This window comes from Podarcis bocagei (assembly GCF_964188305.1).
Source record: "Podarcis bocagei genome assembly, chromosome: 7".
NCBI lineage: Eukaryota > Metazoa > Chordata > Lepidosauria > Squamata > Lacertidae > Podarcis > Podarcis bocagei.
In genome coordinates this window covers 12,391,432-12,415,389 of record NC_138132.1, presented here as the reverse complement: position 1 = coordinate 12,415,389, position 23,958 = coordinate 12,391,432, and the positions used below count along the sequence as shown (strand labels likewise).

At 47.3% G+C, this 23,958-nt stretch overlaps 3 protein-coding genes across 5 annotated transcripts in view; 1 reads left to right on the top strand and 2 right to left on the bottom strand.

Moving 5' to 3' along the window:
* Positions 1-1,435: 1,435 nt before the first annotated feature.
* LOC308590352 (guanylate-binding protein 7-like) lies at positions 1,436-16,221 on the bottom strand. 3 transcript variants are annotated; one of them, XM_081200344.1, is made up of 11 exons: positions 15,165-16,221; positions 13,417-13,662; positions 11,945-12,072; positions 11,304-11,413; positions 9,978-10,183; positions 8,491-8,724; positions 7,312-7,592; positions 6,194-6,406; positions 5,597-5,699; positions 3,292-3,485; positions 1,436-2,044 (listed from the first exon to the last, which is right to left on the bottom strand). In XM_081200344.1, the coding sequence occupies exons 1-11, from the start codon at positions 15,349-15,351 to the stop codon at positions 1,916-1,918; spliced, it is 2,031 nt and encodes a 676-aa protein (XP_081056470.1). In that variant the 5' UTR covers positions 15,352-16,221; the 3' UTR covers positions 1,436-1,915. The 3 variants fall into 3 exon arrangements, with proteins under 3 accessions (XP_081056470.1, XP_081056472.1, XP_081056471.1); XM_081200346.1 differs by having other exon boundaries at positions 15,248-16,221; XM_081200345.1 differs by lacking the exon at positions 15,165-16,221 and adding an exon at positions 14,539-14,795.
* A 153-nt stretch (positions 16,222-16,374) lies between these two features.
* DMRTC2 (DMRT like family C2) overlaps positions 16,375-23,958 on the top strand; it is a 58,008-nt gene continuing 50,424 nt past the window's right edge. The window contains exon 1 of the mRNA XM_081200321.1: positions 16,375-16,398. The gene's annotated coding sequence lies outside the window, so the exon portion shown is untranslated. The remainder of the gene's footprint in view (positions 16,399-23,958) is intronic.
* The window catches only part of LOC308591521 (uncharacterized protein), a 36,528-nt gene continuing 31,276 nt past the window's right edge, over positions 18,707-23,958 (bottom strand). Inside the window, exons 18-21 of the mRNA XM_081202288.1 lie at positions 22,769-22,981; positions 22,300-22,402; positions 21,682-21,875; positions 18,707-19,060 (exon numbers count right to left, since the gene is read on the bottom strand). Coding sequence (XP_081058414.1) covers positions 18,923-19,060; positions 21,682-21,875; positions 22,300-22,402; positions 22,769-22,981 — 648 coding nt within the window. The 3' untranslated portion in view covers positions 18,707-18,922. The remainder of the gene's footprint in view (positions 19,061-21,681; positions 21,876-22,299; positions 22,403-22,768; positions 22,982-23,958) is intronic.

Sequence of the window (23,958 nt, the reverse complement as noted above, 5' to 3'; positions counted from 1 at the left end):
AATTGCCGCAATCCTGTACTTTTCTGCATTTCATATCTCTCTGACCTCACTTTTTACTATTTCCTCACCAACCACACTCATAACTTCCCACCTTCCTTTAACTTGACTAGACACTCTTTAAACAAATTTCAGGGTCTGCATTTGATGGGGAAAGCCGTGACAGTCCAAACTGAGTAGACCCAAAGAGATGACCTTTTAGCCGCAATTAGCTGTAACCGCAAGTCTTTCTCAATGGAGAAATTGCTTCACAAGCAAATGAGGCAGTTGTGTCTGCTTGCTCAACTGTCATATTGAGAACCCACTAGTTCCTTGACTTAGTTTTAAGATTTAACACGGTATCCTAACCTTGGGAAATAATGGCTCCCCAACACAAAACCAGTGAGTGGAACTGAGATCACTGAACTTTTTCCCTCGGCAAGAGTGTTGATTGCCCGATTTCCTGGAATGGGGTAGAATTGGCAACGCTAGCTGGTACAACAGTTCTCCAAAATAAAAACATTTAAAAAGATGTTAGCTGAAGAGACTAGTAACAAATCAGGAATACTCAAAGACAAAAGCTTTTATTTAAAAATAATAATACTGAAACACACAAGCACTTCATGCACATTTCAGTACAATTCTCATTGTGACAGGTCTCAGGCTGCAATACTTTCAGAGTAAGCGTGCTTAAGACCCACCCCCACTCATTCTGCACAAGGGGAGAGGGGGTTCAGCTCAAAAGACTTGGCAGCAGCCCCAATCCAGCAAACTGACTGGATTCCTTCCTCCTTCCCTTGTCAATAGTGCAGATCACTGGTGGTTGGAGGGATGCCAGGAATCTGGGTTTGGGGGTGAGGAATTCAGAGGTTGCAAAAGCACAGCAGCTACACATTTACCCATCTTTGGCTGCAGACCAGTTCATAACACACAGCACCACAAGCCAAATATGAGGGATTCTCTACCTTAGCTGCTTCGTACATGTGGACTGGGCAGCAACAGCCCCACCACACAGCTGATTCTGAGTGTTCTTAGCAATGCAGGAGAGGGGCAAAGGCGTAGCTCAGTGGCAGAGGAGCTGCTTAGCATGCAGAGGGTCGCCGGTTCAATTCCTGGCATCTCCAGATAGGGTTGGAAATGTCCCAATCTGAAACCCCAGGGAGCTGCTGCCTGTCAGTGCAGACAAAATCAAATGGACCAGTGATCTGACTATGTATTAGGCAGCTTCCTATCTTCTTCCTAAGAGATGGACCCAACCATCTGGTTTTATATTAGCACCATCCATATCAAAATGCAGTTCAGTGTACAACCGTAGACAACACTGTAAACGCCCCCTGAAGACTGATTCACTCCACACAGACACAGGCAATTGTTTAAAACAGAAGTCAGTACATAGGTGCAGTGAATTTGCCCGAGATAAAGGATGCCCTTCAGGAATAATGACACACATACTGAAATAAACAAGTGGGATGATGGCAGATGACCTCTATTTCCCATTTCCTAAAACCCATCCTTCTGTGTTTCATGGATAGAAAAATCAGTGGTCAGTTCCAAACATCTAAACCAAATAGGTTTTCCACACACTTAACTTGCCTTCAGATAATTTCAAGCTGAAAATCTTGGGTTGGAGCCCAGCTTAGGATGCAACCCTAACCAAGCCTACTTGTTGTTCTGTATGGGACAATGACAATAAAGATAATCGTATCGTATCAAAAGCAAGTCCTATTAAAATCAATTCAGTTAGAACTACAGCCTTAGAGCAAACTTGTTGAAATCATGTACACGTATATAGGCACACTGCAAACATCTATTAAAAGTGGTACGAAGTAGAGCTCTCTCCTTTTCCCATCCCAGCTGAACCACATCCACAGCCCTGAAGCCAGGCCAGGATTTCCCCTTCTTTCACTCAGTCCATCAGGGCTGTTCAGAGATGCAGTCCTCAAGAGATCACACACCCTCTTCTCTTCTGACTCCTCTGTTGCTGTATCTGAGACTCCAAGCTCTGGACCTGAGATTGTAGCTTTAAGAATTCCTGCTGGTACCCTTCTTGCTGAAGACGCCTCTGCTCCTGTCAGAGGAAGGGGGTGGAGAGATGCGTAACAAAGTCAGCATCTGTTAATTGTAACATATTTTGTGGGGGGGGGGAAGCATAGAGGATCACAAAACAGATGGAACTGGGCTACAACAGAACCCAGCGCTGCCAGCTCCCAGCAGATCCCAGGATCCATGGAAGTTATCAAGGAACAAACAAAAACATGTTTCATCCCCTGCCCATGAAGCAAAGAGGGTCACATTTCCTTCTGGACCATCTTCCAGAGAGCACATGTCAGTGATGGGAGGGGGCAGAAGCAAAAGTGGTTGGAGCAATTCATGTAAATTTTGTTGCCTTGTATAGTAGGTGTCAGGGACTGGCTGGGCAGGAGAAGGTGTCAGATGCTGAAGGGGCACAGGTTTTAGTGAGCAGGAAGAACCTGACAGGGAGCAGTTCAGACTCTGAGGCTGAAGCAGAGGAGCGGGAGTGGTCAAGGGACTGCTGAAGAACCCAGGAAGTCTCCCTCTCCTGCTGCGACAAACTCCCCTCTCCACTTGCCTCTGAGAACCAGTGGTCTCTGAGATGGGCTGAGCAGAGGCCAGAGGCATGCCAATGCAGTTTGAGACTGCTTGGGAAACATCCAGGAGGAGGAGGAGTCTTAGAGAGGGTGGAAGACAGGGACCTTCAGTCCTGGCAACCCTTCCATGGGGCATGACCTACTGGGGAGTGTTGCTGAGACCACGAGGCCAAGTTGCATATTCGTTTCCTTGAAGAGTCAACTTCACCAACAACAGAGACCTACGTCTGACAGTAGGCTAGCTTCTACACATGCTCTACTCTCTAGCCTCCCTCCAAGGAAGCAAGAGGAAGGGTGCTTCCAGAGGGGTTGAACAATCAATCCCTTCTCACATGGAACTTTTGAGTATTATAGCTCTGGGGTGAAGAATAGGGGGCCTCTGAAAGAACTCTCAGCATCCTTAACCAAATGACAGCTCCCATCATTCTTTGAAGGAAGCTGGGGCTGTTCAAAGTGGTATCACAGGGGCTTTCGATGCACGGTGTGAATGGGGCCTGTAGAATAATATAGCCATCCCTAGTGCACTAACCATTGTGTCAAGAACATGTTGCAGGATACAATGAAACACCAGTTCTGGAGGTTCCCCTTAAGGTCCACTTACTGGTGTGCCCTTGCTGATCATGAGACCTACACATAAGGAACTGCATGTATTGAAACATCTTTTTTAAGAAAAGCAAACAACATGGGAGCAGAGAAGGGCTGTTACCTGGAGCTTCTGGTTCAACAATCTCTCATTCGCAGCCAGGAGGGCCTTCCTGTCTTCATCCATCTTGGCCAACAACTGGCGCTTGTGCTCCTCATAGCTCCGATCCTTTTCCCGGATCATCTGCTCGGCCTGTTCTTGCATCCGTCTCTGCAGCTCAGCTTCCCGCCTGGCGGCCTCAGCCCTGGCTTTCTCCACTATAGTGGGGGAGGAACACAATTAGCAGGAATGTCTTCTCCCACCAGTGATGTTTTTCGAGCTGTAGAACAGAGGGGGCCTTCCAGATATCAGTTGGGTCTTCAGCATGTCTCAGCCAATGTGACCATTAGTGGGGGACAGGAGATGCAGTCCAGCCACCTCCAGAAGGTCACAGTCATCCCATTCCCTGCTTTGAAATGAGCCCTGCTCTTTAGAGTGGTCTGTAATTTAGGTGGGCAGATACAGGTCAGGGCTTCTGCACATTATCTGGGTGGAAGAGGTAATGTTAAGTAGGTGTTGCTCTTCATGCAAGCAACACTTAATGAAGTGTCCTCTTGTAATGAAGAACATAAGAACAGCCTCCTGGATCAGGTCTGGTGCGTTGAACTGAAAGGTAAGCTGGTCTGGAAACTTTGCATATTGATGGTCAAGATGACCACTGCCTAATCGGTAGCAGCTGCAGCACTGAGCACATGTGTGCTTCACATGCTTTGATGTATCCACAGGCCCCAGGCATAGCTAGAGGGGGAGGTATGGTTAATACCACCCACTTGTGTTCCCAAGATACCCCAGGCAATGGTTAATACTAGGCACCTGTGTTTCCATGTGACGTAAAGGTACAGCTTTCCAGGTCATGTGGCCAGCATGACTAAACCTCTTCTGGCACAACAGGACACGATGACAGAAACCCAAGCACACAGAAATGCCATTTACCTTCCTGCCACAGCGGTACCTATTTATCTACTTGTACTGGTGTGCTTTCGAACTGCTAGGTTGGCAGGAACTGGGACAGAGCAGTGGGAGCTTGCTCCGTCACTGGGATTCAAACCGCCAACCTTTCAATCGGCAAGCCCAAGAGGCCCAGTGGTTTAGAGCACTGAGCCCATGAAGATTGTGTGTATCTTTACTTGGGTGTGGACAAGCCATCTCCTTGCTGCAGTCCGTCCCATGGAATGATGTGAGCAGGGGGAGGGAGGGAGCTGTCAGACTTTTGCTCTAGGTTTGAACCCTTCTTTAATAAATTGTTACACCTGATCGTTCTGATGGTTTGGGCATCTTTCTTTGGAATTCCTGCATATCCGAACTCCTGGGAGCCCTCGTCCGACTCTGCAGGGTGCTTTAGCCAGGTCAGCAGCCCACCTAGTCCAGCAAACTCTTTTCATGAGGGCCGGCCAGATGCTTATACAAAGGCAACAAAAAGGGTTTGACCACAACAGCACTTTCCCCACTTGTGAACCCCAGCAGCTGGTATTCAGAAACATATTGCCTCTGCCGGCGGAGGTTCCCAGCTATGCCTCTAACCGCACTGTTCCTTACCTGAGAGCAGGTTCTGCAGAACTACCTAAGGTGCAGGAGTCCTCCTGTCTTTTGCACCTCAAGGGGGTGGAGCCTTGCAGTTTCCACTTTTGCCAGGTGCAGAACCTGCTCCCAGATGGAGAACAGCACAGTAGGAGGAGTAGCTGGGAATTCAGGGCAGTTGCATTGAGGGCTGGTCTAGCCCAAAAACGTAGTGCTGGCATCACCTGAGGTGGAACGACTCAAGAGGCGACAGACCACTTGGGGAGATGCTTGATACAGGGACACAGGTTGTTTCACACAACTTCTTAGGACAAGAACGTCTGGGATAATGAGTACCTACCACTGTGCCTACACAGAGTCTTAGTGGGTTGTGTCCAATGCTGGTCCTACTCAGAGTAGACCAACTGAACGTAACAGACATGACTAACTTAGGTTCATTAACTTCACTGGGTGCACTCTGTAGAACCAGCATTACTGTCATACCTCAGGTTACGAACACTGTGGGTTGCGCGTTTTCAGGTTGAGGACTGCGCCAAACCTGGAAGTACCAAAACAGGTTACTTCCAGATTTTGATGCCCACACATGCGCAGAAGCGCAAAATGACATCATGCGCATGCGCAGATGCGGCGCTTCAGGCTGCGAACACTGCGGGTTGCAGACATGCCTCCCGCACAGATCATGTTCACAACCCAAGGTATGACTGTAGAAACAATTCATTGTTTACTGTGTCATCATATTTTCGCAGCTACAGTGGCCTGTTGGGGCCAGTATGTCTTCAAGGCAAACAAAGACTACTGGACAGGTGCTCGCCTTCAAGCTCCTTCTGTTTGTCCGTGAGGGTCTGGTCAGCCTGCAGAATGGACTGGGCTGCTGTCTCCTTGGATTCCAGGAAGTCTTGTAGGGCCTGGGAAGCCTGAAGAGAAGAGAGTGAGGTGGCTCATTTGGAACTTGGAGAAGAATCACAAAAGACGGCTCTGGCCACTTCCAGATGGGTATCTATTGTGAACTGGTAATCCTCATGCACACACAATTTTCACAGTGACCTCACATGTCACATGATCCACACCACACATTTAAAGCACACAGCTTTCCCCAAGGAATCATGGGAACTGTTTTACTGCAATCCCTATAATTCGTTGGAGGAAGTTGTGTGCTTTAAATGTATGGGGCAGGTCATGTGACTGATGTTACTGCCATCAAAAAGGAAGTCCATATCCCCCCTACCCCCCCCCACCCCCTTAATCTAGATTTACCATACGAAAAACTTAACTAAAATCCTATTGCCAGTGACTTGTTTGCAATATCCAAATGACCCAGTTGTAATATTAAGCTCCCATCTGGAAGCACCCACTGAAAACAGGAATCCCCATGCAAGAGCAGAGAAGCCAAGGTTGGTGACCAACATACCATTACTCCCTTCTCAGGCGCCTGGTGATATTTCCCCACTACTTTCTTCTGGTCCTCGAGGAACCTTTGATAACCACCAGGCACTGCGTATTCCCCATTGCTAATCCTCTCCTCCATTTCTTGGAATAGCTCCATGAGCACAGCCAGGCAACGGTCTGATGACGCCTGCTCGTTGCGAGTGCACAACTCTTGAAGTTTTTCTTGCAGCTGCCTCTGGAGGAGAGAGGTGGGCAGAGTCAGATAAAGCAGATGTTCCCTAATAAAGAAAGGCCTGTTATCCCCTGTTCCAGGAGTTCTCCATCCCTGAACCTCTTTGCTGGTCCAGCTGACCAAGGCAGTTCATTGGTGGTCCACTCCTTCCAATAACCCTGATCTTCACCGTCCGCCATCTAAGCTGGTTCATCCTAAACTTGGGCAAAAATCTCCAACCAATCTTTCTGAATTGGTCCTAGATATTAATTGGATATTCCAGGCAACCCTGCTGTTCCTTGGAAACTCAATGAGATTTTCCCATTTAAGACTGGAAAAACGAGCAACTGACAGAAACCAAAATTGACAGGTTAATCCATCCCTACTCATGAACATGATAGGGGAACAACTCAGATTAAGATGCTATTTCTCCTTTTGTTAAAAATGGGGGAAATATCAAAAAAGTATTTTATTTTATTTTAAAAAGGAAATCAATGGGGGGACAAGCTTCCCTGAAATACTGCTTCTCCACCACTGCCAATCTTCCCCTGTAACTTGAAGTCACAGAAGAGTCTTCAATGTTGTCCAAGATACCCCCTCCATTTACTCAGGGCAAGAATGTGGTCCAAAAGGCCTGAGCAGCATCCTATGCTTAGAACCAGGACAGCCAATATGTTCCCTTCCGGATGTTGCTGGACTCCCAACCTACCATCATCCTTAGCCAGAATGGGAGATGGTCAGGAATGGTGGGAACTAAGAGTCCAAAATATCTGAAGGCTACCACATTGACTGTCCCTGCCTTAGAACGTGCTCCAGGATTTGCTGGGATGCACAGGAGTTCTGCAGCAGACAGAAAAGGCTCTTTGAACTTAGGAAACCAACCAATAGGGCCAACATCCTATTCCCACGAGAGACATAGAATCCCATACCCCTAATTCTCTCTGGCGCACTTGGTCTTCGTCCTTGAAGGCACGGGCCAGGAACACTCGAATGGCCTCCTCTTCGCAAACAGCGTGCACTTGCAGAACCTCTGCGACGTCCTCAGTGGGAGGCATCAACATGAGGTCCACCATTGCCTCATAGCGGTTCAGAGCATCCTTCATGGCAGCCTGGTTCTCGATCTGAGCCAAGGCCACCACAGCGTTCTCGATGCAAGGCATACATCCGTTGCGGATGGAGTCCACATAAGTCTCCACTAGGCTCCCCAGGGCTGCAAAAGGGAGAGGAAGACAAGGGCAGGATAACTCGGTTGTCTATTTTATTTCATTAACTTTCTGTCTTTCTTCATCCAGGGAACTCATGGAGGCAACAGCTGTTTTATTTCATAAAATCCAGAGGGTTGGTTTTTTTTTTAATAGAACACCAGACCCTTCTCCAAAGAACTAATGTCTAAATTTCGGCCTCTTGCACTAAATAAAAAGATTTTTTAAAATCCTCTCTATACTTGCGAGTGACTCCCTCAAATCCAATGGGACTTGCTTCTGAGTAGACCCGCATTTGGACTGGGAATTTTCTTTGGCTTCATGGGCCGGATTCTTATGAGGACTGACCTTTGGTACCAAATGTGAGAAGTGGGCAGGGCAACCCACTTGACCATCACCTGGCGTCACAATAACGTCACCCGATTTGGTGCTCTGAAGTTCAGACTTCAAAGCCTCTTGCAGGAAGAAAGGCACTGCTAAAGTGAGGGGACAGGGGGACTTTGTTTCAATGGAAGCTGTGATCCTGCCAAACCAAGCAGGATTGAACTCCCCACTCATCACCTGATGAATGGGGGTTAAATCCTCCTTGCTCTGGCTACATGGGTGAGTTCCCTAAAGAAAAATGGAGCAGGATTAGCCCTAATCCTGCTGTGCTGGCTGCGTGGGCCAGTTTTTTGTGTGGAGAACTGGTATGAGCAGCCAACATAGAATTGCTCCCCCTCACCCAACAGCTGATGTCACACATGCATTGGACTGATATTAGCTAATAGACAGGCGGTTATGGTTTTGGAAAAAATGGCCCTATAAGTCAAAATGGAACCCTGGTGAGCCAAAGAGGCCCAACCCCTGCCCCATATGGAATATTCCAGGAGCCTTTTCAGTATATTTTCCCCTGCTTCTACTCACATGTCCCAGTCACCAAGTGCCCTCCCTGGATCACTTTGGCCTGGGCGTTCTCATAAATGTAGCTGCAGAAACAGTGTGTTTGCTTCACGAACTCTGCGCTCAGCCTTGATTCCGGGAGGTCCTCCAAGACGGCCAAGTCTTTCTGCGACGCTGGGCATTCAAAGGCAAAGCACTTGCGGTTGGGGAAATACTGCCGCAGGAATTTCTTAGGAAGGTCTTGCTTTTCGGGGGCATCTAATATAGAATCAAATTACACACAATGCTGTTAGTATAAAGTGTTTCAACAGCTTGGGACCATTTACCTGCAAGGCTGCCTTACACCATATACAGTGGTAACTCCGGTTGCGAATGGGACCCGTTCCGGAGGTCCTGCCGTATCCCGAAGTTTTCGCAACCAGAGAGACCGCTTCTGCACATGCGAGCGGTGAAACACTTCCGGGTTTGCCACTTTCACAACCCGAAGTTGACTTTACTTGAGGGTAACGTAACCCAAGGTTCCACTGAATTTGCTCACTTGACTGCTTTGATCCGCATAACTGGCACAGCTGCCATGCAATACCAGGTCCACATTTGCAAGAAATCACTCTTAGCGTGGCAGAACCCATACTTTGAAACTCCTTGCTTACTGACATCGGGCAATCACATTCCCTATGCAGAGACATCACCTTGCCAACAAAGGTCCGTATAGTTAAAGCTATGGTTTTCCCAGTAGTGGTGTATGGAAGTGAGAGCTGGACCATAAAGAAGGCTGATCGCCGAAGAATTGAGGCTTTTGAATTATGGTGCTGGAGGAGACTCTTGAGAGTCCCATGGACTGCAAGAAGAACAAACCTATTCATTCTTAAGGAAATTAGCCCTGAGTGCTCACTGGAAGGACAGATCCTGAAGCTGAGGCTCCAATACTTTGGCCACCTCACGAGAAGAGAAGACTCCCTGGAAAAGACCCTGATGTTGGGAAAGATGGAGGGCACAAGGAGAAGGGGACAACAGAGGACAAGATGGTTGGGCAGTGTTCTCAAAGCTACAAACATGAGTCTGACCAAACTGCGGGAGGCAGTGGAAGACAGGAGTGCCTGGTGGGCTCTGGTCCATGGGGTCACGAAGTCGGACACGACTAAACAACTAAACAACATGCTCTCTTCGGCACCTGCTAAAACATTTTTTCCTTGGACAAGCCTATCCAGACCTGCAGAATGTTGACATGTGTTTTTTTTTAACATGGTTTTTATCTTATTGTGGATTTTAAGTACTTCTAAAAAACATGTTAGGAACCTTTTTTTAGAATCATAAAATCGTAGAATTGCAAGGCATCTAGTTCAACCCCCTGCAATGCAGTTTTAAACTGTATAATTGTACTGGTAACGTCACCGTTGCATTCTTTTTGTAAACCACTTTCAGGTTTTGTTTTTACAAGCAACCCTACTAGGCCTCCGCTTCAAAAGCAGAAAGGCCCAATCTTTTCAAGCAAGGGAAGCTCCCCACAGCACCTTTCTTCAACTTCAGTGCGTGCTCCAGATACTCGTCCTCTGAAATAGGGCACCCATCCAGCTTCAGCTGCAGTGTGAAATCCCGAACAGTCCAGATGAAGGTTGGGAAGAAGAAGGCAAAGTCATCAGGCATCTCATCATATGTGTTACTGCTCTGCCTGGCCGATGTCTTCACCTTGATATGCTCAGTTAATTCAGACACGTAGCTGGGGACTCAGTTAAGGAAATGAGTCATGTTTCCCCACCCCCATCCCAGAATAGAATAATAGTTTCTCAACAGTCCCTCCTTACAATGTTTTGTGTCTGTGATATCTATACTGGTATACTCTGTCTACCTTTCTGTGATCATCACCAGAAGTCAGGTTCTGTTTCCTTTGCCCTTCAGAGACACAATTGACTGGGGCACCAGACAGGGCCTTCTCAGTAGCAGCACCAAGGCTGTGTAACGTCCTTCCTTGAGAATCTCAGCTGACTCTCTCCCTTTCAGTTTTTATTCAGGGATGGGGATTCAGGCCAGTGGTCAGGGATGTGGGAGTTGTAGTCCAGCCACATCTAGAGGACCACAGGTTGGCCAAGCCTGTGCCAAGGGAGAAGTCTAATCCCCCCCAACACCAAACTACATTTCCCAGGGTTCTCTGGTGCAAGTCATTTTACTTCTCATTGAATTGTGAGGTGAAATGGCACTATGTGGATTTGCCCTCATAGAAATCAAAATCACCCTGGCTTGGAATGGCTTGGCATTTTCACTTACAGCACTAAGCTTCACAATTCCCTAGGTGTTTCGTTTTAGAAAACGCTAAATTAAAAAATATAAATGCTAAAGTGGGTATGCAAGGAATCCTCACACCATCAAAACATGCAGCAAAATAGGACCCCAGTCTTTTTTCCCCTTTGATGGATCTTTCCTATATATCCCTTTTTTTATTCCTTTCCCCCATCTTTTAATAATGTTTTTTAACTTACAGCTATACCTTACTTAAAGTTGCTCAGCAAACTGGAGAGGAAGGAGGCTGTACAAACAGAACTAGAGTCTCTTAATCCCTCTAACAGATGCTCCCAATTCCATAAAGCTCAACAAATTCTAATTCTACAAAGACCCCTCTACAAGGTACTGTGTTATTCTGAGAAGTCTGCTCTCTCCCCCTCCAGCTCCTTCATTTGAAGCCCTTTAAGACTTCACTTAAAAAGACTCCTGCCTCTCATTTAAGGACCCTGGAGCCCTCACCGTCACACCTGACAAGGGCCTGATGAGACAACACAGCATTGGGATTCCCACACACTTCACTAACCTGTGTTCTGCCAGGGAGCACTCTTACAAAAAGATACTGCAGTTTCTCCAGAGCATACTGGTCGATGGTGTGCATGCTGTTGTAGACAAAGGTGCTGCTAAGCAGAATGGAGAGGGCAAAGATCCAGGCATCGTTCTCAGGGTTGCTCTGCAAAGGAGGACAGTGAGCATAAAACTCCAGGGCAACAAGGCGCTAGAACTGGACCGAGGTCTCCACTAGGGGCGTAAGATGCCATCATAAACTATACGTGTCGTACGCAGCACTGTTTCCATTCCACTGCAGTTCATCTTTTGCCAAACACAGTTATTTGTCTGGCTGTCTGCTGCAGCAAAATTCCGCAACTTACACAATTTATGTGATTGATTATGGAAATTGCATCAAGTAAGCAAGTTGCATTGTCACTATGTTATCGCACCCTGTTCATTTCAATATGGGTCATATCCACTGATTTCCACCCCTGGCATGGGACAAGAATGTGAATGTTGGCATTATTTTTTTGTCTGAAATCTCAGATCTCTCTGAAATCTCTCCATCCTTTGGGGCCCCTGGGGTGCTGTCCTGTTCCCACTACATCCTAGTGTGCCTCCTGCTAACTAGGCAGTGGTCCTGATCTCTGAAGGCCTCTTGCAGATAAAGGCTCCATGGTGAACTATCCTGGCTGCCCCACCCCTAACTCACCTTCTCGACATCACCCAGCCCTTCCGTGTCCAACAGCACCAGGGTGTGGTCAGGCTTCAGGGGATGAGAGCGACACCACATCCAGATACCTTTGGTGGCTGCTTGCACTGTGGATCCCAGAGAGAAACCTGTAGCGGGCAGTGTAGAAATGGGAAGGACAGAAGCAGTGAGGCATGCAGCTCTGCAATTTCTCAACCGCTGCCAACAAAAGCATACAATGTCAACACTTCTGACTTGCTGGTAAATCAAGGTGCCTTAGGCGTCATGCGTATCAAGTCTCAGGTTTCTGGGTAGTGTGAAATCGACTTAACTGTTTCGGGTACACTTTTTAGAGCAGTCTTCCATGCCTATAGATGAGGATGTGGAGGTCAGAGCAACCCCATGCCTCCTGGTCCCAGAGCCCATAGCGTACAAACCCCGTCAGGGATGTCCACACATGCACTGAGGGTATAGGTGATATCACAGCCCCAGAGAGCACGGGAATCCTAGTAGTACAGAAAACAGGAGTATCTGCTCACACATAGATGTCCGTGTTCAAAGCATAGCATATTTCCGAGCACAATTCAAAGTGTTGGTGCTGACCTTTAAAGCCCTAAACGGCCTCGGCCCAGTATACCTGAAGGAGCATCTCCACCACCATCGTTCTGCCCGGACACTGAGATCCACCACCAAGGACATCTGGGGGTTCCTTATATCCCTGCCTGATCGTTGAGATTTTTGCTGGACTCACTGTGAGTGGTTCCCCCAATAGCTCAGACACACTGCTCCTATCCGCTGGGAACTGTGTGTTCAGTTATATGGAACTTCCTTCAGGCTGAGGGCAGACAATTCCTCCCTCCCTGTTGAACTTCTGGCACTCAGTGACAATGCCTCTTATTCCAGCAGAATGATCTGGGGTTATTTTAAACTGATTAGATTGTATCTTTTTGTAACATCCCTTCTACACCGCTTACAAACTACTGTGCTAAGTGGCATACAAATGGTTGAAATAAAATAAATCGGTCAAGAGCTTAAGCTCCTCTTGTACTGAGGGGGGGGGGAGAGATGGGAGTCAATGGGAAAGGCTTCACTGCACTGAAGAACATAAGGAAAGCCTGGCCCATTTAGTCCAGCATTCTAGTCTCACAGTGGCCAATCAGATACCTGCAAGCAACTCTCCTGCAAGTCTGCAAGGAGGACCTGAATGCCAGCTCACAGAGCAAATATACGGGCCAGTCCTACTGTTAGGTAGAGTGAGAACGTCACCTTGGGCAGCAGATTTTGGGTGTCATGAACAGGCAGTGGTTTCTGCTATGTGCTTGGAGGAGTTTCTGCTTCAAATACCAAAATCACTTGACTAGACTTGAGTATTACATAATTTAACTTGGGGATGGGGCAACAGCCGGGGGGGGACACCATTTGCTTTACTGCCACAGGCAGCTAAATGCCATGGGCCATACCCAACCCCACAAAAGTATGTCTTATGTTCCTACCTCCTTTGTCCTTTCCTGCCAGCTTGTTCATGAGGTAGGACTTGCCAGTGCGGTACAGTCCCACAATGGCCACCACAACCACGGGTTGCTGGATGCTCTGCAAGATCTTCAGGGCTTCCTGGTTGACCCGCAGCTGTTCATTGGGGTTGTTCTCAATCAGGCACACTGGCTCTTCCATGATGCTTGGCTGAGCTCTAGCCAAAACCAGGCCAGGAAGGAGACCGGGGACACTGAGGAATCTGTAGGCTGCAAAGGATATAAGTTTAACACTCACAAAATGCTACGTTTGTGTGCATTGTGTATGAAACTTAGTGGTCTGCATTTGCAGGATGTTTGTTTTGCAGAAAATTGTACAAGTGCAATAAAGGAAAAAAGAAAAAAGTGTTTTTGCAGCTACAGCTGCAACAAGGGGATGGAAAATTATTTTCAGTGTTTATTTTAATTGGTGACTCATCCTTGGCAGTCTGGGTCTCTCTCAGAAGCTGCCAGCTTATTGAGAAAGAGAATAGTTCTTTAACTGTACAGTGGTACCTCAGGTTACATATGCTTCAGGTTACAGATGCTTCAGGTTACAGGCTCCGCTAACTCAGAAAAAGTACCTCGAGTTAAGAACTTTGCTTCAGGATGAGAACAGAAATCGTGCTCCGGTGGTGCAGGAGGCCCCATTAGCTAAAGTGGTGCTTCAGGTTAAGAATAGTTTCAGGTTAAGAACGGACCTCCGGAATGAATTAAGTACTTAACTCGAGGTACCACTTTATTAACAAGTGAGAACCTAAAAAAAATAAAAAAATAGACTGCATTGCTAGTTGTTTAAGAGCAATGTGTTGATTTGTATTTGCAACTTTTTTTGTAACAAGTTAAGAGACTGCAGTAGAACTTTGGCACTCTTTCTTGTTGTGGAGAGCTTGTTGATTCCTACTCTGATCAGGGATTTCCGCTCCCAAAACCCTAGCACGGGGAACTGAATGTCAAGAACAGGAAGGAGAATACTTCAAGATGCTGCTGCCAAAGATGGCTGGTGTGATGGTCCAGGTAGCTGGTTAGAGGTTTGGGCATTTTCAAGGTTAATACATTCCACTTCCACACTGGACATTCACTGTGAAACAGCCATATTTTACTCACTGTTCAAAGGGCATCTGTACTTCATAGAGCAACACACCTCCCTCTCTTGTTTTCCCTGATCAGCTACCTTTTATTCTTTCAGGGCTCAGAAAACCCGACTTCCTTCATTTGGTGGAACCCAGTTTCCCCAAGTGCAAATGGTATATCATGCTGCTTTGGGGCCAATTAAGGGCTCGACTACACCACTGAAAGCCCTTTTGAACAGCCATGACTTCCCAAACAGCTGTAGCCTGTTAGGGGGACGGGGCTGGCTTCTGTTAGGAGACTCCTTTCCTCCTCACAGAGTTACAGCTCCCAGCAGAGGACCTGCAGAGCAGCAGAGGAACAGAACTAAAAATAAAACCTTGGCTGCCTCCCAAAACATTTCGCTACAATAACAGCTCTGTGCCTGGCTTTGTTTGGAAGAGACTGGCTGAATCTTTATCAAACATTTATCAATGTTTGGTTTTCCAAAGACTTTCACCCCCACCACCCTCCGGATACAAATGCATTATAGAAAAGATTGTGGTTTATCGTAATTGTTTGTTGCAGTGTGTTGTTTTATTTGTTTAAAAAGTGTGTTTTTTTTAAGACAAAGCAAAAAGACTCCCTCCCCAGCCCCCCTTCACTCCTCCGCGCAAACTCACCCCTCCTCTTCCTCCGACGCGTTACACAATCCTTTCTTGGAAGTTTAGGGAGGAAAGAAAGTGGCGGAACCCGGCACGCGAACCTGGTCGTGGGACGCTGATCCGGCGCGCACGGCAGGCGCGTCCTGGTGCGGAAAGCAGTGCAAGGGAGCCGCAGGATTTCCCCCCAGGAAGACGAGGAGACCATCCAGCGGAGGAGCCGCTGCCTAGAGACCCTGCGGCTCAAGCTTCGCCGACGCGCAGCTGTACTTTCGGTTTTGCTTGCTGCGGGGAGGGGCGTTTTTTTACGGGACGCGATCTCGCCTTGCCCTTCCCGGGGGAAAGTCCCATCTCTGGAGCCTGCCTGGTCCTCCCCTCGCCACTGCCACGGTCGTGGTAAAGGCCAGATCAGCTTTCCCGAGTCATTATCCTAGACGGTGTTTTTTTGTGTGTGTGTGGCCTCTGTATCTCTCTCGCCCACCCTTCGCTTTCCCCCATGGTAGGGAAAGACTCTGGATCTTACAGGGTTGTGAGGATGAAACGGAGCGAGGAAGACCCGGGTCTGCCGCCTCTTTCTCCTCGGAGGAAAGGGGAGATGGGAATAAGTGACATGGACTCTAGGGACTGTAGGAGGGGCGGGGACGCCTGCTGCCTACACGTGTGCGCAGTGAAACGTCTGTACCCACTGCTACCGGGAAATTGGAAGGGGGGGTGAGAGACCTCCCCACCACCGCCGCGAGTCTTGCCTCTCCACAACATGAGGCAAAGACAAAGAGTCTCTGCTGCACATTACCATTCACTCGTACACATATCAGAGGTATTTCGCCGCCTTTTCACCCGTCAAACCAAATCCTTTAGTGTCAAGAGAAAATAACAGCAACATACATATCTGCAAAGGCATTGCATTTACAAGGGAAGCTCAATTCAGGAGCCGACGACTCCCCGCTGAAACCCAGGTCTCCAACAAAGGAAAACAGGGAAAGTATCAATACCAAATGTAGCAATTCACTGTTAAACGTATCTATGTACTGGCTCAATGGGAAAACTTTATAGAAATCACTCATTTTATCAATCTTCTCAGTTCCACGTTTCACAAGCATAAAATAAGGTTGGTAGTACAATAGCTTTGTAAACAAGCATTTTGATTTCCCTGCGAATGTCCCCGTCTTCAAACACTCTGCACTTCAATCGGGAGAAAGCTGCGATACTGGATTTCGGCATCAATGTTGGCCCTTGTGGAAGGATAACTGCCCAGGTAGGAGAACTGATATACATTTTCCAACGTTACACCATTGAGTTGCATTTGTGGTGCTGCAAAAAGGTTGTTTTGTGCTTGTTGGTGCAGCACTTTGGGGTTTTTTGGATGCTGGGCGACAGGGCAAGCTTTTCATAAGCTTCTGCGAAGATATTTAGGATGGTTTGGAGGTCATCCTCTGAGTGTGCCCACACTACATTGTCATCAGCATACTGAAGCTCTATGACAAAAGTTACGGTGACCTTACTCAGCTTTCAGCCTACTGAGATAAAAGAGCTTTCCATCTGTTCGATATATTATTTCTACAGTGGTGCCTCACAAGACGAAAAGAATCCGTTCTGTGATTCTCTTCGTCTAGCGGTTTTTTCGTCTTGCGAAGCAAGCCCATTGACGGATTAGCGGATTAGCGCTATTAGCGCTATTAGCGGCTTTTAGCGGCTTATCGGATCAGCTGATAAGCGGCTTAGCGGCTTAGAAAAAGGGGGGGAAGGGAAAAAACCCGCAGGAACTCACAAGACATTTTCATCTTGCGAAGCAAGCCCATAGGAGATTCGTTTTGCGAAGCACCTCCAAAACGGAAAACTCTTTTGTCTAGCGAGTTTTCCGTCTTGTGAGGCATTCATCTTGCGGGGCACCACTGTACTCCAGAGGGGAGTTTCCCTTCAACAAAGTGTAGGATCATGGCAGTGAAAATAATGAAAATACCTTTCTCTGTACTGTGATGGGGTAAGTGTGAAAGGCTATATTTGATTGACAGGGGCATGTCTGGATCTCAGGTTCTACCTGAGGCCACACCTTTTCTGTGACATATCTATGATGTCTTGATGATGCATCCTGAGTTGTATTATGGGAAACTTTGGGAAACTTTAAAATATGGATGTAACCATTGACCTGGCTGCTTCGTTTTCATGGTAGCAGGAAGTCTTGTTGCAACAATGAAGATCAGACTAACCGGCTGCTGTTTTGCTTCTATCTCCTGGCTGAAATCGCTTGCTTGTGACCCCACCCTGAACCTATGGGAGTCAAGGTTAGGCGATTGTGGGTTGCTCCATGGACTCCCTGTTACACCACCATCTCTGAAACCCCATTCAAGGGAGCTTCGCAGTTGAGCACGCATTTGCAGCTCAGCTTCCCCACATTTAACTCCAAACCTGCCACAGCAGGCAGAGTTGCATTCAAATTGTATCAAGATGATGATATGCATGAGCTATATGGGCCCCACTTTCTCTCCTAATTGCTGGAGCGGATGGTCCATTTGGGGCTCCAACTTTCTTATGTGGTAGCATTGACTCCACGTGGCTCAGGTCTGGGCCTTGTATTTAACCATGTCTCTGAAAATACCCAGCCCCAAACAGTTCCAAAGTCTCCCTCACTAACTCTACTTTCCTCTTTTGTTGGTCCTAAACCATTTCACGGGGATCTCATTAGCTGTCTTTTGGGGGGCAGTAGCAGGAGGGAGGAAAACACCCTTGGACTTCTCCACTGAAAATTGGTACACTCATAATATGGTACAGTCATAATATCTGGCATCTGGCTTTGATGTAGAGGCTTTCGCATAATTTGAGGCCAACCAAAGGGCAAGTGAGCTAAAAGAGATGCATTTGCAGACGTGTGGTTTCCATTTCTGACTCTTATTAATTCCACCTGCAAACATTTAAAGCCCTCTGCTCCATACGTTGGCTTTGGGGGGGTGGCTCTGTGAATTGACATGAATGGCTGCTGTTTTTCTTGTTCTGTATTATCTATACTGGCTTTATACCCTCTCTCCCCATATCTTACTCCACAGGAAAAACGATGTGATATCTCTGTTTGTTCAATTGTACTTTATTGATTTCTTCCTTTTTTCAACTGTACAACTTCACTGAAAAACCAAGAATATGCATTTATTTTTTAAAAAATAGATGATAATATATATTGCATTAATTTCCCACTTTTCCTTCAAAAGCCATGGGCATAGCCAAGGGGGGGCAGGGGGCAGCTGCCCCCCACCCCAAAACTAATAAAACAATAGAAATACTTAACTAGCTGACCAATCAGCTTAACTAGCTGACCAATCAGCAACAATCCTGGCTACGCTCATGGGTTAGGCGGAGAGACAGTTACTGGCCCAAGGCCAAGTCTTCATGTCACAGTCTGTTTCATGTTTCTCTTTTGTTAGGGCTTATCCACACTTCCCCTTGTCCTGGGGGTGGGGGGAAACTGCTCTTTAGTGCTCAATCAGTGCAAACAGCAATTTGGGTTTGTTGTTTGCTTCGATTGAGAACTAAAGAGCAGGTTTTCCTTGGGAAAGGAGCGGGGCAAATGGAACAGATCAAGTGGAAGTGTAGATGACCCCTTAGAAGTAGACTTAAAAAGGCAGAGTTGGGGTTCCTTTGTGCGCAAACAGACTGCAAACACCAGCTAAATGGTAACATAAGGTAGATCTCCGTTCATCCCCTGGTTTCCTAGCTGCACTCCCATCCACAGTCCTGAGGCCAATCTAGACACTTTATTCAACCCATCGACACTTCCAGGGATGCTGTTTTCATTGAATTACACAACGAAGACGCCGGGGGCCACCACTATTTCTCTGCATCTCCACCGTCTTCTGCAGTGCCTGGATCTGAAGTTGAAGCTTTGCGACTTCCTGCTCAAACCCTTCCTTCTGAAGGCGCCTCTGCTCCTAGGGAGTGGCAAGGATGAAGATAGAAGTCAGCCCCAGTTCCTCACAAAGCAGCTGGAATGGGAGGGATGAATAAAAGGGCACAGGGCTGTCTAGAGTGCCCGTGTGTGTTATGCTATATAGAGGATAATCCTCTGTTTAAAGGCTGCCCAGTGCAAATCCATTGGGAAGATAAAGAACCCTAAGAAGGGAGCAGAGGCTCATCAGCAACACCTGGACTGTACGGCTGGGCGATATCTGGTTTTTGACATCGCAAGGTATCCCCAGCTAAACAATAGGATACTGTATACATCACAATGTCTGAAACATGGAGCTATATAATGGAAGGGCGAAGATTAGGTGAAAGAGCGGTCATGGAGATTAGCAGGTATACCTGAAGGAGCGTCTCCACCCCCATCGTTCAGCCCAAACACTGAGGTCCAGCTCTGAGGTCCTTCTGGTGGTTCCCTCACAGTGAGAAGTGAGATTACAGGGAACTAGGCAGAGGGCCTTCTCGGTAGTGGCACCCGCCTTGTGGAACGCCCTCCCATCAGATGTCAAGGAAATAAAAACTATCTGACTTTTAGAAGACCTCAGAAGGCAGCCCTGTTTAGGGAAGTTTTTAATGTTTGATGTTTTATCACTAATAATAATAATAATAATAATAATAATAATAATAATAATAATCTGTTTGGAGCCACCCAGACTGGCTGAGGAAACTCAGCCAGATGGGCAGGGTATAAATATTTATTTATTATTTGCTATGTACCCTGTGCAATGCGGATCCCTCCTCTTGGAGGAACGTGAGCCCTTGCCTTTGAAGGGCAAACTCCTTCCATTCTTCCCTGGACAGAGAGGAGGAGAAGGAAGAAGCAGCCCAGCCACGATTCTTACATCGAGTAGAGATATCGTGGCTGCAGGGAGGCACTGAGGCTGGGAGCGGGACTATTCTGCTATCGGAGGGGAAAGGGAGCCGAAAGGGACGGCAGCCAGCCAGTTGTCAGATGACTTACAATTATACCGCCCCCTGGAGTTTTGGAAGCTGTGCTTCAGCAATAAATTGCCAGCTCATTCGTTTTGAAAAGGTTCTCATGGTGTGGTCTACAAACCTACATGGGACGATGTATTGATACATCGCCCAGCCTTGCCTAGGCAGCAGACTGGGCAACCACGCAGATCCCCTGGTCACTGCCTTCCTCACTGGAGTACAATGTATTGTATTTCTACTGCAGTTGTTATTCCTAAACGTGGTGCTTTCCGTGTAAATTAACATATGGAAATCTTATGCAAGTGGCATCATCAGAGTTCAAGGGCATATTCTAGTCAGGCAAAAACCCTCAAGGGGGAATGCAATGCAGGGTCCGTAACAGGTAAAGGGAGGAGAGGAATTTAGGGATTTTAATAATAATAATGTTATCAGTGGTGTGTCCTTTGTTTCTCAATGTGATCCTTTTACATGGTTTGGTATGTAATGTGGCATTTTATGCATTGTGACCTGCAGTTATTTTTATTGGTCAATGGTTTAGTAATTATTTATTTACAGGTAGGTAGCAGTGTTGGTCTGCCATAGTCGAAACAAAATAAAAGGAATGGAATTTAATTTAATAACGTGGAAGGAATTTAATTATTCATTGCAATTGTTAATTATTATTTGCTCATGTATTGAGAGTTAATTTCATTGTGTACTATTACATTCTACTAGATTACTAAATATTGCTTCATTTGATATAAGCCGTTCCATTTTAAAGATACGTTGTATTATGACTTTCTGTATTGGATCAGATTATTCCAAGGCCCGTGTTCTTTATTGTATGTTTTGTTGCTGTAAACCGCCTTGTGCATAGTAATATAGAAAGGCGGTATACAAATTAAAAGTGAAATGAAAAAAAGAAATGTAGCTACGAAGAGGCCTAAGGCGATTCCAAGGAGCCTGAGGCCTTGGGGGGCCATACCTGTCCCATAGCTGTCAACTTACAGATTTGAAAATAAGGGACCAGCAGCCTCGAAAATAAGGGATCAGCAGCCAAAATAAGGGATTTCCCCCCCCCCCATTTGCCCCCACTCCAGACAGACCTTTTCCCCGGCAAGGGTGAGTGGGCCATCGATGACGTATCCATCTGATTCCGAGCACAGGTATATTCAACTTCTGAGCCCCTCCGAGCCAAAGGCAGAAAGCCCAGCCAGCAGCCAAATGAAGCCTCAAGCAGTGGTTCCCACAGCACAGCAACCCAGCAAAGGGGATGCAGCAAGGAAAACAACCATCACCTCTCTGCTGGGAAGCGCTGAGCAAAGGTGAGTCCCCAGGCAACGCGGTCGATTTGATTGGCACAAGGCATGCAAGCTCCACCCCCAAGTCGTTCTTAGACTCCTTATTGGGTGAGCAACGCAGCCAAGCAACGCAGTTGGAGCCTCCCTCCTCCCTGGCCGGCAGAGAGGGAGGGAGAGGAGCTGCTTCCTTTGAAACCCGGGAAATTTACGGGATATTATCAATCCGGGACAGCAGCAGGAAACGGCGCTGGGATAAGTGAGTTTCCCGCCAAATAAGGGACGGTTGACAGCTATGACCTGTCCCCCAAGCCCCAAGTCTCCCCACCTCTGGTGTAGATGACCAAGGCTGCCCATAGAGGGCGCTGTTCTATTACCTCAAGCTTCCTGTTCATCACCATCTCGTGCTCAGCCTGCATCTTCTTCCTGTCTTCTTCCATCTTGGCCATTAACTGTGCTTCATGCTCCTTATAACTCCGCTCTTTCTCCTGGGCCATCTTGACGGCCTCCTCTTTCATTTGTTCATGCAGCTTAGCTTCTCGTGCAGAAGCCTCGGCCCGGACTCGCTCCACTGCACAGAAAGAGACAAGCAGTGAGTTCATGCTGGGTTTTTTTTATTTTTATTTCCGAAAGAAGCTGCGGATTTATTCTAGTCTACCTCCTGTCACCATCTACTGGGAGGACTCCAGAGGAGGTGTTATGAATCTGCCCTGCAGGGGCACCCCACGTTCATTACATGGGGATGGGAAATGACACAGCTCTTCTTTTGAGCTTTAAAAATGTAGATTTTCTTTTCTTTTTCCTGGGGGGGGGGGACAGAAAAGAACTGAAGATAAACCACAAAGGCATGAGAGGCGGATGTTTTCTTCATGGCCACCTGCAGAGATCTCATAAAAAGGGTGTAAGCAAAAAGTGGTGATTCCACATTAAATGGCCAGTGTGGAAGCAGCCTAAGTGTCTGCGAGTCGTAACAAGCTGTCCCTGAACAGATTCACCTTCAAGCTCCTTCTCTTTTTCTGTGAGGGTCCGGTCAGCCTGCAGAATGGACTGTGCTGCTGCCTCTTTGGATTTCAGGAATTCTTCCAGGGCCTTGGAAGCCTGAGAGAGAGTGAAGTCGTTTGTTTGTTTGTTTGTTTGTTTGTTTCTATTCAACTCCGCCCACACACAAACACCCCACACTCTCCCCAAATTTACTCCAAAGGGTCAGAGGGACCCCTAGATTTGGGGGGGATGCAGGGGAAGGAAAAGGGGGTGACTGAGCCCCATTCTGCCAGCAATAATCCTTGCATGAATGGGGTCTTACATTATCACTTTGTTGGATACATCCCTGTGTACATATCTGGCATTATATAACTAATAATAACATTCTGAGGTTGCTAAAGGGGGAGTTATTTTTCTCAGGGGTATCCTTCTGGCCCTTGCCATCCTCCCCCCACCATTGCTCTCCCATTGAGTCTGACTCACCATGATTCCTTTCCCAGGCAGCAGGTGATACTGTTCCAATTTTTCCTTCTGGTGATCCAGGAACTTCAGGTAACCACCAGCCACAGAGTAGGTCCCCTTGCCGAAATTCTCTTCCAGGTCCTGGAATAGCTCCAGGAGCACCGCCTGGCAACGATCCAACGATGCCTGCTCATTGCGAGAACACAACTCGGAAAGTTTGGATTGCAGCCGCTCCTGGGGTTGGGCAAGAAGCAGATAGCGTCAGATAGGAACAGACGTTCAGCAGTAGAGGATGGTCCTATATTCCCCATTCCAGAGAGTCTGGAAACGCTAAACATCCTAAAAACAAGGACAAATCTGTTGGCACGGTTCACTCTTTTCCCAGGCAGAAGGCCAAAGGAAAAGGAAAACAATGGGATCACCAGAGTCAAAAGCTTCATTGTGTCAAAGGGAAAGTCTGCAGGAAAGCACAAAATTTCATTGAGCCACCCCTCCCAGCAACATCAACAAATGCAAGCAGGATGTAACCCAAACATGCAATGTAAGATTAACCTATTCAGAGCAAGAGGCTGGAGGGCCCCTAATTCAACCTTCTCATCCATTTGTGTATAAAACCAGGTGGGCGAGTGCAAAAAGCACATTTGGAGACCCAAGGGGGTGACCAAGGTGCCCTTGATGTGAGAAGAAGTGGCTTTAGCTACAGATCAACAACTGGAAACTCCAGAACCAAATCTCGTTGTCATTGGTTGGCTTCCCATTTGCCAACTAAGAGGGAGAAGAAATGAATAGAAGGACTAGCGGACTTGGATAACAGGACTGCTGCTATTCCACTTTGCCTGAAGAAGAGAACAGCTGGTCCACAAACCTCTGTTCCACTCCAAAAAATGGTACTCCCACAATTAGTTGCTTACTCAAAACACCTCTCTGGGAACAGGATCAACTTCTTGAACTTCTTGTCCCTGCACAACCAAGCAGCTGCTGGATGCCCTGCCTTCCTGGGGGCAACTCAACTCAACAGGCTCCAACCAAACCCAATCTATGGCCAACACAACCATGCTGTCAGGGAGTCTTGGAAACCATGGGCGAGGTTCACAGAGCGGCAACATCTGCCTGCCGTCCATCATTGGTGATGTTCCCACTACGGGTTTTTCTTCCTTCGAAACCAAAGGCAGCCTACCCTCTTCTTGTGAGGAAGGCGATTCTGGAGTCCT